The following is a 14340-nucleotide window of genomic DNA, read 5'->3' as shown; positions in this document are numbered from 1 at the left end:
TTTATTTCCTGAAGTGATAGCAGTTGTGCCATAGATATTTATCCTTGTTTGAGAAGCAGTACTTTTTCCATTTGTGTGTGCGTTTGGTTTTGCTTTCCCCTCTGCAGCTGGTCCTGCAGTAGCTAGAACTTCTGATTGCTTAGACAGCGGTTACCACAGGTGGTGGAAGTGGAAGGTGTGTAATCTTATGGGGTCCTGTTGACAGTCATCCAACTGTGTTGTGGGAATCATTGCTTTATTTGATTTATTCTGAAGTTAGTGGGTATCTAGAGTGGAATCTATTCAGAAATATATTGTTGGATGTGTTGATTTTCCGTTTTGTCTGTGTTTGATCCTGTATACTGAAAAGTCTTCCAGCTTTTTGGTCATAAAAGTGTTATGGAGTTGTGTTCTATCATGTGGTACAAAAATAGTTGCAGGACTAAGTAATTCGGTGCGGTACTTTATTTTTTCCATCTGCACCCTGAACTGTAACCTGGTAAGTAAGACCTATGCATAATGATTCAAAGCAAACCAAAATATACTACATGTTGGGTTTTTTTCTCTCTTATTAGCTGGTAGAGCAGCTTGGCTGAGAACAGGCATTATTTTAGTATCTTCCCAGCGTGAGTCTAGTCAACAAGGAAATCTGTGAATCCAGTTTGTAGTCTTTTTTTTTCTTGTAAGGTAACTGAATAAATTAAAGCAACCCCTTCCTATTTACTCAAATAATTGAAAAAAGCTAGGCTTTAAATAATTTCTCTTGAGTAGCCTTTTTTCTCTGCTAAACTAAAAGTGTGGCTACATTAAGTTGAGGCAAAGCAAACTACTTCAAATATGTTGAAATCCTTGCTAAACTGATAGCTGTGTGGTCTCCATCAGAGTATCTGTGGCAGAGGCTCTATTCAAAAGTGCTTCTTTTTCTGCATAGAAGGGGAACTCTGAGAGCTATTGATTGATCCTTAGTTAAAAGTTCTTGAACCCTTCCGTATGGTAGAAGAACATATATGATGTTTACCTTTCATGGGAAGTGCTGTGATGGAGACACAGCCAAGAGTTAAGAAGGGTGAAAGCTGGACTGGAGAAGATAGAACTACGTTGGGATTGGCCTCCTAGGTTACTAAAATATTAAAATGTATCAGTTTTTATAGTTTTTTCATGAGAAGCACCAGAATATTGGAACATTCGGCATCTGTCTTTAATCAGATGAACATGTATGTTCCGAGAGTGCAAGGTTGTTTTAATTTCCTTTTGCATCCTTGGGTAATAATACTGGATTCTACTTAATTATTCCCCTTTTTCATTTTTTGTGCATCACTGATTTCTGTCTAGATGAGCAAGTTGCTTTTAGAGATGTTGCTTTGAATTAGCAAACTTTTTTCAGCATGACAGCCTTCCATTTTAGAAATTAAGCAAACCTGCTATTTTAACATCAGTTTGTACTTCAGACGTTATTTCATAGGGAGTTTTAGGGAGTTGCCAGTCTTGAACTGGTTGACTGAAGAAAAGCAGATTATGCAACTTTTACATTTGCAGTTTTATTGCCAGCTGCAACCCCAACCCTCCTACCAGTTGACCAATCTTGCAGCCCTATGAAGACGTCTCCCAGTTTCTCCTTTTACTTTGTATAATTTAGAAATAAGTTTCCAAAGGGGTGCAGTTATGTCCCCTATATGTTTAATTGCATTCCTCTCTTTTGCAAAAAGAAAGAACCTTCATTTGCAAAATTACACCAAATACCCCCTCTTTTAGGCGAGTCAGGGATTGACTGTATTTGTATCATTTCACTGTTTCCGAAACACCCGTTGCAGTGACTCATACCTAATCCCCTAAGGAGTGAGAAGAACACTTAAAAAATAAAGAAGCATGCACTGAACTGGAGCTAGAAAAGCTGGCAGGGAATCCTACATCTAGCCCTATAGAAAAAAAAAATCTGTAGAATAAACATTTTTCTATATTACTGTATGTAAATAGCTTACTCTGTGTCTTTATGAAGATGTAATGAGATTTTGTTGTTGTTTATCTTCAGATGTGACAGAATTTGCAGATTGATTTTTGTTTCTCTCCTCTCATTTTTGGACCATCTAGATGGGAAGTGTTCAGATTTGTTGTGCTCACTTCTTCCGAGCCCTCCCTTTACCTTGTCATTGATTTGTCTCTTCCAAAGTTTTTCAAATAATTTTAAGACTTATCTTGGCTTTCCACGTTAGGAAGGTGGTTGTGGTTTATTTTTTTAATATGCGTGCCTTCCAGTCTGACTGTCATTGTTGTATGAATCTTTTAGAGGTTTGATACTACATTTATAGCTGAGCCAAGCTTTTAATCAGTGAGGCACAGTGATTAAAGATTATTTCAGTTCTTTTGAGATGTCATTAAACCGTTTAAAAAAAAAAAAAGGAGGGGGGAAGTCATAATTCATAGAAGTTCCTAACTAAGGCATTGTGGCTTATATGATGACCAAACCAGTTCTTTGACTGTGGTTTGACTCTGGTTTTTTTTCCAGGCAGTGTTTGGAAAACCTTTGTCTCAGTTATCTCTGGAAAAACAAATAACCTTCAGGAGCTGTGGCCTGCACCATGCATTTAAATGCTACTAATTCCTTTTTTTTCCCCTCCCTTTTCAAATGAAAATGCCCATAAAATGCTGAGATGGAGTTAATTTTCTTCATAGCATCCCATATGATACTGTGTTTTAGATTTGTGACCAGGGTTGGGGAGGGAGGAGTGAGCAGCTGTGTGGTGCTGAGCTGCCTGCAGGGGTTAACCTACAACAAATACCTTCCATCATAGTCATCCTAGGTACATAAAAACTGGAGGAAAGATGTGAATGAATGTGTGTCTGTGTGTGTGTATAATTTTCTTGTTTTATGTGATATTTTCCCAGCCCTATAAAAACAGAATATATTCAGTGTCTGGAAGGGAACAGCAAATAAATGCATTATAATGCAGATTGTGCATAACAGTTATAATGAGGCTAAATGTAATACAAGATAAGTCATAGTTCTGATGACAGCAAAGTGAACAAATTACTTTGAGAAGTGTTGTGTTTCAGTCAGAGAACTGGCTAAGTGGAAGCTTGTAACTGTTTTATAGGTGATGGAAGTGGAATTAAATGATACTTAATTTCATACAGACCAGGGGCATAAGAAATTCCTGCCTGATTAGTGATTCAGGATGGTGTTTGAGAGTGGCAGCATGTAAACCTGGCTACTTTCTATGCTCCCTTCTCTTTGGACTCTTCCAGCATCCACAGCTGTCGAATTAGAGTTTTTAGAAGGTACCTCCTTGCCCAGCCCTTTTACAGTCCACTTACAGACCTGTCATCCATCATGTTGTCTCATGCCTTGTTCAACTGCTTGTACCATCTCTCTCCACGGCCTCCTGTGCAGCGTATTCCAGGAGATGACTGCAAAGAACATTTTTTGGTTGGTCACCTGTTAATTTTGTCAAGTGCCTCCAGTTCTTGTACTTAGGGTAAACAGTGGATTTCCATTCAATTTATCCATCACCTTCATGATTTTCTGAGCTTCAGTTGTATACTTCTCAGCCATCACATCTCCAAACTGCAGAGTCTTAAGATGAAAGGCCAGCCTTTCTGGTCTTTAATCTCAAGGCACCAATCTACCTTCTCCTTCATTCTGGTTGCTCTACTCTGTACCTTCTCTAACTCCTTTTGAGATGCAGAGACCGGAACTAAATATTACTGAAGACATGAATGCCTCAAAATTTTATAGTGAAAATTATGCTCTCTGTAAGCATCCTTCCTGATGATGCCCGCCAGTTTGTTGGCTTTTACAGCTGCCTCCATACTCAGAGCAGGAATTAGAGGCGAGTTGGTAAGAGCTGAGTGCTCAGCAGTGTTCTAACAGTTGAGTGGCAAAGCCTTCCTTTTGATTTCTAGGGTAAGTGTGAAATGATGCTCTCTTCAAAAGTCCTCTCAGGGCTTTATTTAGACCCATGCCAGCCTTCTACCTCCTTGCAAAATGTGCCTTTCCACATGCCCTTGTCCTTTCCGTTCTCACGCTGGCTGTTGAGTTCCTCAAAAAAAGGTGATGGAAGAATAGAATAATGTAACACTTCTGCATTTTGTATGTCTTCCGTTTTGAAACTAGAACAAACAGAGAGGTCAAAGTTTCTTGAATAAACTATCATTATTTTGAATTGGAGCCAGTCTGACTTCCATTGTTATAATGTTAACCTAGCCATATTTTATACTGGATTTTTCTTCATTTCTGAAGTTTTGTTATGTAGAATGGTATGTGAGGAATATACTGTAATGTAGTAGGAAGTATTGTGTGGTTTAGTTAAACATGGGCATGAGTCAGCATTGCGCCCTTGCTGCGGTAAAGGCAGACTGCGTAATGGTTACTCTAGGAAGAGCTTAGCCACGAAGCAAAGGGATGTGGTTTGTTTCCCGACTCGTAGAATTAACAGGCCTGTGTCTAGAGCATTGTGTCTGGTTTCTCCTCCTGCACTGCCTGGCACAGGAGAGATGTTAACAAATGGAAAGCAGCTAGCAAAGACGCGCAAAGGAGATTTAGAGGACTACAGCACATGATGCAGTCATGGAAAGGGTGGAGGATCTCAGCCTGGTTCAGCTGGAGAAGTTTAATGGGAAATCTAATTGCAGCTTAGCACCCTCAAAAGTGAGGTTACAGGGAAAATGGAAATAGTCTTCTCAGGGTGCACACTGAAAGGACAAGAGGCAGTCATCACAAGATGCAACAGGAGAAATTTTTCCTCATATCTCAGTAGAAATTTCTCATGTTGCATCTTGTGATGACTGTCTCTTGTCCTTTCAGTGTGATATTGGTCAAGCAACTGGAACAGGTTGTCTAGAGGAACTGGAAGATTTTGGGGTGTGACTGGACAAGACTCTGAGAAACCTGGTCTAATTGTGCAGCTAGCCGTGCCTCGAGCAGGTCTGAATAGGTGGCATCCTTCTGATCTCAATTTTTTCTTTGATTCTGTATTTGTGAATAGATAGTGAGATGTTGCTAAAATGTGTGCATTGTTAGATCACACCGACATGTGTAGAGAACTTCTGTCCTGTTTACAAATAGATAATTTTAGCAGGAAATCTGAACTTTCAGCAATGTTTCCCTGTTGTCCTCTTGGACCAGTAGTATTGGAAAAAGCAGCGGCTATATGTTGTGGTGAGTGTTTGTGGGTGGGGCTATTTTACTCTGGAGACTTCACACTCAGACACTTCAGAATATTTCTCTCTGGTTCCTTGTAGAATCGCCCACCCTTGTTCTGACCCCACCAACCTCACTGATCACTGAAAATGCTGAGCAGTTTTCAAAATCCCAGCCTTTCTTCTCAGTAAGAACTTCAGATTTCTTGATGGGGAGGCAGGGAACAGTGCTGTAAAACAGTAAAGTTGTTTTAAACAAGGATGCAGGAGATATCAGTGGCAGTGCCTGTGGCAGCTCTTTTCAGCCCCAGCACAGCTTTCCCAGGTGGGTCTGTCTCTTTGGCCATGCAGCAGATCAGGGCTGCATCTCATTTCACTGGTGCCTTCAGCTTACCTCATGGCTCTAAAATCAGCACTGCTTTTGAAGTAGGGCTTGGTGGGAACAAGGCTGGGGTAGGTGTGAAGGGTAGGGATTAGATGTGGCTCGAGGCTGCCGCTTATGTGCCTGCCAGATTACATGTAGTCATGGTACTCTTTCCCAGTGCAGGACCATGTTGGGGCTGTATCTAGCAACGACTGAGACCCTGTAGAGGTCTCAGCAGCTGGTACGCGTAGCCTCGGAAACACACTGTCCAAGAGCAGCCCTAAGGATGCCGTGCTCCACATTGCTCCATACCACCCTCTCGTTCATAAAGTGCTCCATCAGTGCTCCCTGCGTGGTTTGGTATGCAGCCTGACCTGCGTTCAAGTTAATGTGTCCTGTGTGGGTACTTGGTCTTTGGGAATGCTTTGGGTATTACTCCATTTCCAGGATCTACTCACCAAGGTAAGTGTGGACACCAGCTATGATGTTCTCCAGCAGCCAGTTGCATTAGTAAAACATGTTCATTCCACCCCCCCTTAACAGAGACTTCTCCCTTCTTGCTTAACATTTATTTAGCACCAACTTTCAATGTGTTAAGGTACTGGATTTACATAAATAAAGGGTCACAAATGTATATGATCTCCTGTGTCTCTGTGTGTATCTATAGGATGACAAGGAAGCCAACAGACCTATGCCAAACAAAGGAGACCACGGACTAGGAAATGAGAAGTTCAAACCTGTGGTACCTTGGCCTCATGTTGAAGGTGTGGAAGTGGACTTGGAATCCATTCGAAGGAAAAATAAGGCCAAAAATGAACTGAATCATCATGGTGGTGGTGATAACAAACAGCAAAACATCATCCAGAGGCAGTATCTCACATTTAAGCCTCAGACATTTGTATACCGAGATCCTGTTTTACGACCTGGAGTCCTTGGTAATTTTGAACCCAAAGAGCCTGAGCCTCATGGAGTTGTTGGTGGCCCTGGAGAGGAAGCGAAGCCATATGTTTTAGGACCGGATTACAAAGAATCCATTCAAGCCAGCATTAAAGAGTTTGGGTTTAATATGGTGGCAAGTGATATGATCTCACTAGATCGGAGCGTTAATGACTTGCGTCAAGAAGAGTAAGCAAACTTTTTTGGTTTTTTTAGTTCTGTTTTTATGGGATTTAATTATTTTCTTTCCATATATCTTAATTAATGCTTAAGATAATACTTCAGGCTTTTTGTCCTGAGAGGCAAGGGTGCTGTACTATACCAAGTGTTTCCATACATTATTCTTAATGCTGTTCCAATTATTCCTTTCATGAATACTTAACCTGTATTGATTTATCTCTGAAGTAATTCATTTTAGTGTCGAATTGCATGTGTTTGCATGTTCCAGGTTCAGCCACAGCCTTCATGGTCATATCTTCTTTTCTTAATTGATAACTTCTTAAGATTTGTTTTTAAGAAGGAATGCTTTTTCTTTATTATGTCATGCGGAAGTTCCTATATTACAGCTAGTTTATTCAGTTTTGGTTTCACTCCAATGCTTTAAAAAAACTTTTAAAAAAAGAACAGAAACAAAGAAGTATTGTTGCCTTTAAACAGCTCTGCTTAATTACCTGCATTAACAGAAGTATAGATCTGCAGTAATGGGTTTTGGGGTTTGGAGCTGATGGAAGAGTAGTCTTCTAACAGGTTCTTACAGCATGTGTCATAAAGAGGGAAGCAATCTTAGAGAAAACATTTTTTACTTGGAGGGTGTCTGCTTTGGTGTGGGGAAAATCTGGGAAGCTAGTAATCATTGAGCGAATATTAATAACAGGATTACACAGTCTCTTCTGATCTTTGGCATATGCTGGAGCCAAATTTGGTCTCAAGGTAATCTGTATTTGATATAATTTTCCTTGTTAAATATCAGCTAAGGACAGGTTTCTGAAAAACCTGAACGATTGGCAGAGGAGTTTTGGTTTGTTTGTTTATTGGGGGTTGTTTTTTGGGGGAGTGCATTTGGAGGGGAGGGTATATGAATTTGGGTATGAAATGAGGTACTTGCCTGTTTTCACTTCCCCCTCATCCCTTGCAATGGAGCTATGCTGATCCCTGGAATGGCTGCCAACCTCTGGGTTGTATCACTGGCCAGTTGCTGAGGCTCTGCTGTGGCCTTTTATAGTGGTTGGCTTTCCATTTTGCAAGGTAGGAGAGAACTGGCCAGCTGTGAGTCTGACTCATGCCTCTGCATGTACGGCTGCTTGAATTTACTACCTAGTGTGTACGCACTGAAAGCGAACGAAGCGCACAGAGTACAGTGTTTCTCTTTTTGTGCCGTGTTCCTCGGGTGTCTCACTAGAGGTTTCCACTTGCTGGCACTCAGAGGAGAGGACCATGCCTGTCCACTGCTGGTGGCAAGGGAGTGTTGGCTGTCTGGGGTTCACTTCAGTTTTCTTTCATCAGTTGGACCTCTGTGCTAAAGAGATTTTTCTGAAGGGGAAGAAACGATCTGGGTAACTTGTGTAGGTCGGCATTTTCTTTTAGGAGGTTATTCCCTAGACGCTGCTGCTTCTGCTGAGGTATGTGCAGCCACTGGGGCCCCTTTTGTACGAGGCAACAGGGCTGAGAAAAATCGTCTCCCTGTCGAGTGCTGTGATTAACTGAGCAGAGGGGAGCTCATGCCAGGAGTTCACATTAGCAGAGCCAGCTTTGGCCCTGCCTTCCCTAGAGAGAGGGGGAGGAAGGAGGTAGAAACACGCTCTGCTCCGCAAGGACAGCAAAGCAGAAATGGTGGCATGTCACATAAAGGGTGGGACCAGGCTGCCTCTGCCCAGGCACGTAACCATGTCTCTGGTAGGAGAGCTCAAGTACTCCCTCCCCTCTAGTTTTCCCCAAGGTGGAGGGCATCTGCATATCAACATACTCACTTTCCTGCTCATCCCCCAATACTGGTGAGAAATGCAACAAAAGGTAGCAGATTGCCTGTTGGATGCACTATTTATTTTCCTGCCACTGATCTGTTTAATAAGTCCAGAAGCCATTTGGGTTGATAAGGCTGGTCCAACATCTAGTTTAATCCTACCAAAGAGCAGTATAATCATCTTTCTTTTTTTTTGGTGGGGTTTTTTTTTTTTTGGTTGATCATATCTTGGCATTGCTAATTGAGGAAGATGTTTCAGGCAAAGGAGGAGTTCTTTGTTCATAGATATTCAAATCCAGGTAGGCCTCACCTCAGCCTTTGCATCTGTTAGGCATCAAAAATTTTCAAGTGTCACCCTAAGCAGTCAGGTTTGTTCAGTGGAGTATGCTTTCCCAGGCCGTGGCAGTGGGCGTGGAATAGTGCTGCAAGAACTGTCTCTCTCAGCTTGAAAGCCACGTAGCCTTAGGGCCTGTCCCTGCTGGAGGAGGAAGAAGGAAGAAATGCCAATAAAGGGAAATTCAACCCTGTTATGTTTAGATTTGACTTTGGAGTTGGATGCATTGCCAGTATGATTTGCCATCTACCTTTATTGATTCAGTAGGAGCTTTGCTGGTGATTTTGGGCAGTCTCAGCTGCCATGAAAAGCATTAACTCTTGCTGCACCCTTTAGAGAGGAATAACATTGGATGGCGATTTGAAATTTTTTGTCAGGTACATCAGAACATTTCCATTTTGCCAGTACTGCATACTCTTGCCTCGGGGATTTTAACCAATCTCTTTCAAGGTTGAAGCCAAGCACTTCAGCTGGCATACAGCAAGTCCTGGGTTTGGTTAAACAAAATCAAGACTGGAAGGGGATACATAAGTCAGTATACAAAATTTCAAATATGGCATCATCTCACTGCAGCCTTTCAGCACTCTGCAGAAGGGCCAGGGGAGCTATAAACTGGGTTTAAGTGGAGCAATACCTGTTTTCCACCTTATTTTTAGTTGCAAAGAAGTAGAGCAGACTTAGCAGGCCCTGTCCAAAACCTCTGTACAGTTGCTGGAAGAAAACTTTTTCTTAAAACTTAGTGTTTTTTATAATTTTTGGATTTTTTTCTTATTATCCTGATAGGTGGCAGCCTTTTACTTTTAAGAGCAGTCATTTATATTGAATTTTACATGTTTTCCCTACCTCCTAGCAGACCTGCAATAAAACTAATGTTAGCTTTAGGGAAGAAGGATATTAATTTGATTACTCCCTGGAAAGTTTTTGGTTTTTTGTTTGTGTGTGATCAGGAGTCTGCACAGAGTTAAAGCTGAAGTGAAAATAGGTTGATAAATTTTCTGGATGATCTTGGATTCAAGATAAACACACCATGCTAGGGAAGTAAAAAATGGACCTGGGTTTGAGGGTGAATGCTGTCAGGTAATAAGGTGTGTCCTGCCAAAAAAAAAAAAGGTAACTGAAGAGAATTGCTGCTAGGAAGAACAAGAACTGAGTTGTTTTTCCCCACATAATGATCCACTTGTCAGGAGTATTTTAAAATAAAATGAGATTTTAAAAATAAAGCTATACTGGGTCTGACCGGAGATCATTTTTCTTGACTTGTCTCTGGCTCTGGCCAATAGCATGTGCTTGGGAGAAAATGTACAAGAACGGACTAAATTTCATTCCTGGCAACCGGTGAGATGGGACACTCCAGCCAAAAATTGCAGCAGGATCGTTATGCTTCATAGACCTTTTTCTGTGCACAGACTTGTCTTTTAAATGTATTTTATGCTCTTGGAATTAATGACATCCTGAGTCAGTGACTTTTTCCAGGCTGAAGAACATGGTGTTTGTTTAACCTCTTCTCCCGGATACTGTCGTGTGCCTATGTTACTCTGCTGCCCTGTGATATGGGAATACTGGAGATACCTACATCAAGCTACTATATAAATGTTTCATATTCCTTCCTTATTATTCCTACCATTCTATTTGCCCTTTCATTAACCGAGCTAAAATGCTCAAATGCACCTTTGACTCCAAGATATTTTTGGGTTTTTGAGTGGTAATGCCAAATTTAGGGTCTGTCACTGAGTATACACATTAAGAGCAGTCTAACACTCTGGTATACATTCATTTGCACTTGCAATGAGCTCTTCTGCCAGCTCATTTCCTTGGCAGTGTTCTTGAATTATTCTGCAGCTGTTTATAGTCATCTTAATTGTAATCACCAATAACTTTTTTTATACAGTAATGACCTGGAAGAGGAAGTGGACAGCTTGGATCCCAGCACAGACGCTTACACTGCTACAGTCATAAACTCCCTTAAAAAATTGGAATGAATAGACAGTTTTTACACTTCAGCAGTTATTAATCTAAGAGATCTTCTGTCTTACCCTGCCATACGTTGAAGAACTTTGCTTGTAAACAAAGCAAAGAACCTCATCAAAGGCTTTGGAAATTCAGTTACTCTACTAATAGACTTATCTGTGTCCACAGAGTTCTTGATTGTTTTCAAAAGATGATAATATGTTTCTGTGGCATGGCTTTCTTCCACAAAAGCTGTGTCTATGGTTTACTAATTTTGTTATGTATTACTAGATTCTTTTCAACACAAAAGTCAGACTTAGTGGTCTGCAATTCTTTAGCTCCCCAGCGCCCTTTTGTAAAAATTGGTGTAATGTTTTTCTCCTTCTCTTTGTTTGATAACAAGGCTGGTGTCAGCAATCGTTATACACCACAATAGTTTGTCAGTTTGTTACATTCTTTTGGAAATACTGGGTTTATTTAAAAAAAAAAAAGGCAATTAGGCTATTCATGGAAGAAAAGTCTAGTAGAAGCTATCACACAGGTATCCGTTATCTCTGAATTACAAAGTTCCTAAGCTTCAGGTAGCTGAAGATAGGAGCATACAGTGGGTAGCATCACTGTGTGCTTGCCCTGTCTTTGTTCTCTTCCCTGGGTGTCTGGTATTGGTCACTGCTAAGAGTTCAGCAGACATACTGAATTTAGCTTCCCTGCTTCTGAAGCAGTCTCTTTTCATTTTCATCGTCTGTCAGCCCAACAGACTTTCTGGCAGGTATCCTACTTGTGGTGTTTGGAAAAAAAAATATTTCAATAGCAGCTTTTATACTTCAGTAAGCTATTTCTCAAACATTTTTTAAAATGTTTTATTATTTACATTTATTTTGCCTGAATTAGTGCTCATTTCTGCTTTCCTTGTTTGGACATCACCCTGTGTATTTAAAGAATGTATGTCTTACTGCTAACAATGTCTGTTTTTTAATCATGCTGGCTTTCCTAGTTTCTGTCTAGGCATTTTTATAATTAATGATAAACACTCTTGGCTTCTAATACTGTGACTTTGAAAAAGCTCCATGCTATCTGAAAGCATTATACGCTTAGTTTATCTTTTCAGTAAGCCTGTTCAGTTCTTTATAGTTCCTCTTTTCAAAAGGAGGTGTTACTAGGACACCTCTCTTGGCCTTAGAACTTCAGTGTGCTGTGGCTGCAATTAAAGCGTGGCTCCACACAGGTGTGTCTTCAGCTGAGCTCCACGTTGTGCTGAAGACTCAAAATGTGCCGTTTCTCTTGAGGGTTCTCTGATGTGCTGCCCCCTGGAAACAGTAACTAGTGATGCCTGGAATGGTAATCTCTGGAGCACAGGTTATATTTACTGTGTCCCCTGAGGCAGTGGACATCTCCTGCCTGTGCCTTCTGTCATCACAGGTGCTCCATTTCCTCCATACACGTTGCAGGTGCTGCCTGAGTCCTGCTTGGGCAGCAGGTACTTCTGCATGGTTGTATCGATGGCTTCCCCTTGTCTTCATGCTAGGAGATCCCTGGCATGTTTAAGCTCTAGTAATCTGGTTCTGGTTTATGTTAGAGAAGGTAGTCCTTCCTGGATAAAGTTAATCAATTCCAAAAATTTCACCAGGTACTAATGAATTTAAAACACGCTGCTCTATACCATTTTCTTATCTAGGCACTAAAGCTCTCTTTCTGGTTTTTATTGTCATTGCCTAGAAATTTGGTAAATCCAGCTATATTCTCCCTCTTTCCACCTGGAAAAAACCAAAGAATTAAATTGTCCATGTCCTCTCAGCCCCGTGACTGAGCATATGAGATGCTGAACAAGTCCTTGGGCCAGGCCTCTGCTGTGCTGCTTCCAATCATATGTTTTATTACGTTCCATGGTGTAGCTCAAGATAGGAATGGCAAAGCAGGCACAGCGCTGACTGAAGGCACTGTGGCATTTGGAGCTGTGGGTAAATCCTAACTGAAGAGATCCGCTGCAACGTCAGTCTTTCAGTTCAATAGGTTTGAAATGGACACCTAAGTGAAGTGATTATCACTCTTAGATGTCCAATTCCTTGTCATGTCAAATCAATGAAAAATATTCCTCCTTACGCACTTGTGGAAGACATTAGTTCTGCCGCATGACTATCTAAGCAGGAAGTGTTGTATAATAATCTCAGTATGTTTAAAAAAATATTAGTACAAATCCCAATGTTAAATGTTTTCATTGTACATTGGCCTCCTTTTGACAAGGAAGCGCCAAACTGCATTTTGCTTTTTAAAAGATCGTTATCCTAAATGGATCCTTGCAGGATGTAGCCTTGCGCTTTTTATTGCCAGTGGCGGCTGTTAACAGCTGGTTTGTTGGGGGAGGAGGCATTAATTCGGGTTCATTGTCAGGATGATGGATGTGCCCTTGGTAAAACCATGTTGGCTATTCCAAATCACCTTCTCCTTCATGTGCTTGGAAATGGTTTCCAGCAGCATATACTCTGTCATCTTTCCAGGGGCTGAGATTGGGCTGGCTGGCCATAGTTTCCTGGATCCTCCTTCTTGAAGGTGGGCATGTCATTTGTCTTTGCTAGTCCTCAGGAACCACCATCAAGCACCAGGAACTTGTAAAAATCAGTAGATAGTGACCTCACAGTGACATCACAAGCTCCCTCGGTGCCCTTCGGTGCAGCCCATCCAGTCCCATGGACTTTTGTGCTGTGTTTATCCCATTTGCTGTGATATATCCAGTGAACTCGTCCCTGACTGACCCTTCCTCTATGGTGGATATACTTTCACTGCTGCAGACTTTGCCACTAGATGCAGAGACCTTGGAGGTGTGACCGCACACCTTACCAGTAGAGGCTGCGGGAAATTGGGTGTTGAGTTTCTCTGTCTTTTCTGTGTCCTTTGACAGTAAGTTGCATCTCATTCGGCAGTAAACTCATGTTTTCTTTAGCCTTCTCTTTGCCTATAAGCCCTTCTTTTTGCCCTTCCCATCTCACAGATTTCAAGTCCTCCGGAGCTTGCCTTTAATTCTCTCTGCATGCACTCAGGCAGTATTCCTGTGCTCCTTCTAGGCAGCCAGTCCATGCATGTACCTTCCCTACTTTCCCTTTTTGCATTGGAGCTCCATCAGGAGTTCCTGGTGCAGCCAAGTGGGCTTTCTGCCACATCTCTTTGACTTCCTGCACATGGGAACAGGCTGCTCCTGTGTTTTGGGGAGGTTGTCCTCAAAGAAGCCATTCCCATTTTGGCAAAGTTGTAACACCTGAAATCATTAATTTCTCATGGCAGCTGTTAGGAAACACTTTAAGTAATGGTTACTTTATGGAAGAGTCAAAAAGGGAGAGAAAACTGTGTGATGGACAAAACCACTGAGGACTATGGGTGTGGGGCTCTGAGAAGAGGCTGTCTGGTATAAGGTTCATTTCAAGAGCTGCACCTGGTTATATAAGAGCAAAGCAGTGCAAGTTGTTTCAAAGAATCTGCATTCAGTTTTTTTAAAAATGCATATCCGCAATGCATTAGTTGCAGTAGTCTCTTTGTAGTTTCTTTTATCTCAAACACACTAAGCAGCAATGCAGGTTTTTCCTTTATGAAGCTCATTTTCACAGAACGCCCCTATCCGGATCTGCTGTTTCCGTTGGTATATTTTGCTGAGCTTGGGTCGTGCTTATTGCACTTTGGGTTGAAATTTAAGTC

General features: G+C 41.4%; 1 protein-coding gene across 2 annotated transcripts in view; it reads left to right on the top strand.

The window, feature by feature from the left end:
- GALNT7 (polypeptide N-acetylgalactosaminyltransferase 7) overlaps positions 1–14340 on the top strand; it is a 73499-nt gene that overhangs the window by 25417 nt on the left and 33742 nt on the right. For both annotated transcript variants that reach the window (XM_064449714.1, XM_064449715.1), the window contains exon 2: positions 6147–6604. In XM_064449714.1, coding sequence (XP_064305784.1) covers positions 6147–6604 — 458 coding nt within the window. The remainder of the gene's footprint in view (positions 1–6146; positions 6605–14340) is intronic.

Source organism: Phalacrocorax carbo, chromosome 4 (assembly GCF_963921805.1).
Source record: "Phalacrocorax carbo chromosome 4, bPhaCar2.1, whole genome shotgun sequence".
Lineage (NCBI taxonomy): Eukaryota > Metazoa > Chordata > Aves > Suliformes > Phalacrocoracidae > Phalacrocorax > Phalacrocorax carbo.
This window is presented reverse-complemented; position numbering and strand designations above follow the sequence as displayed.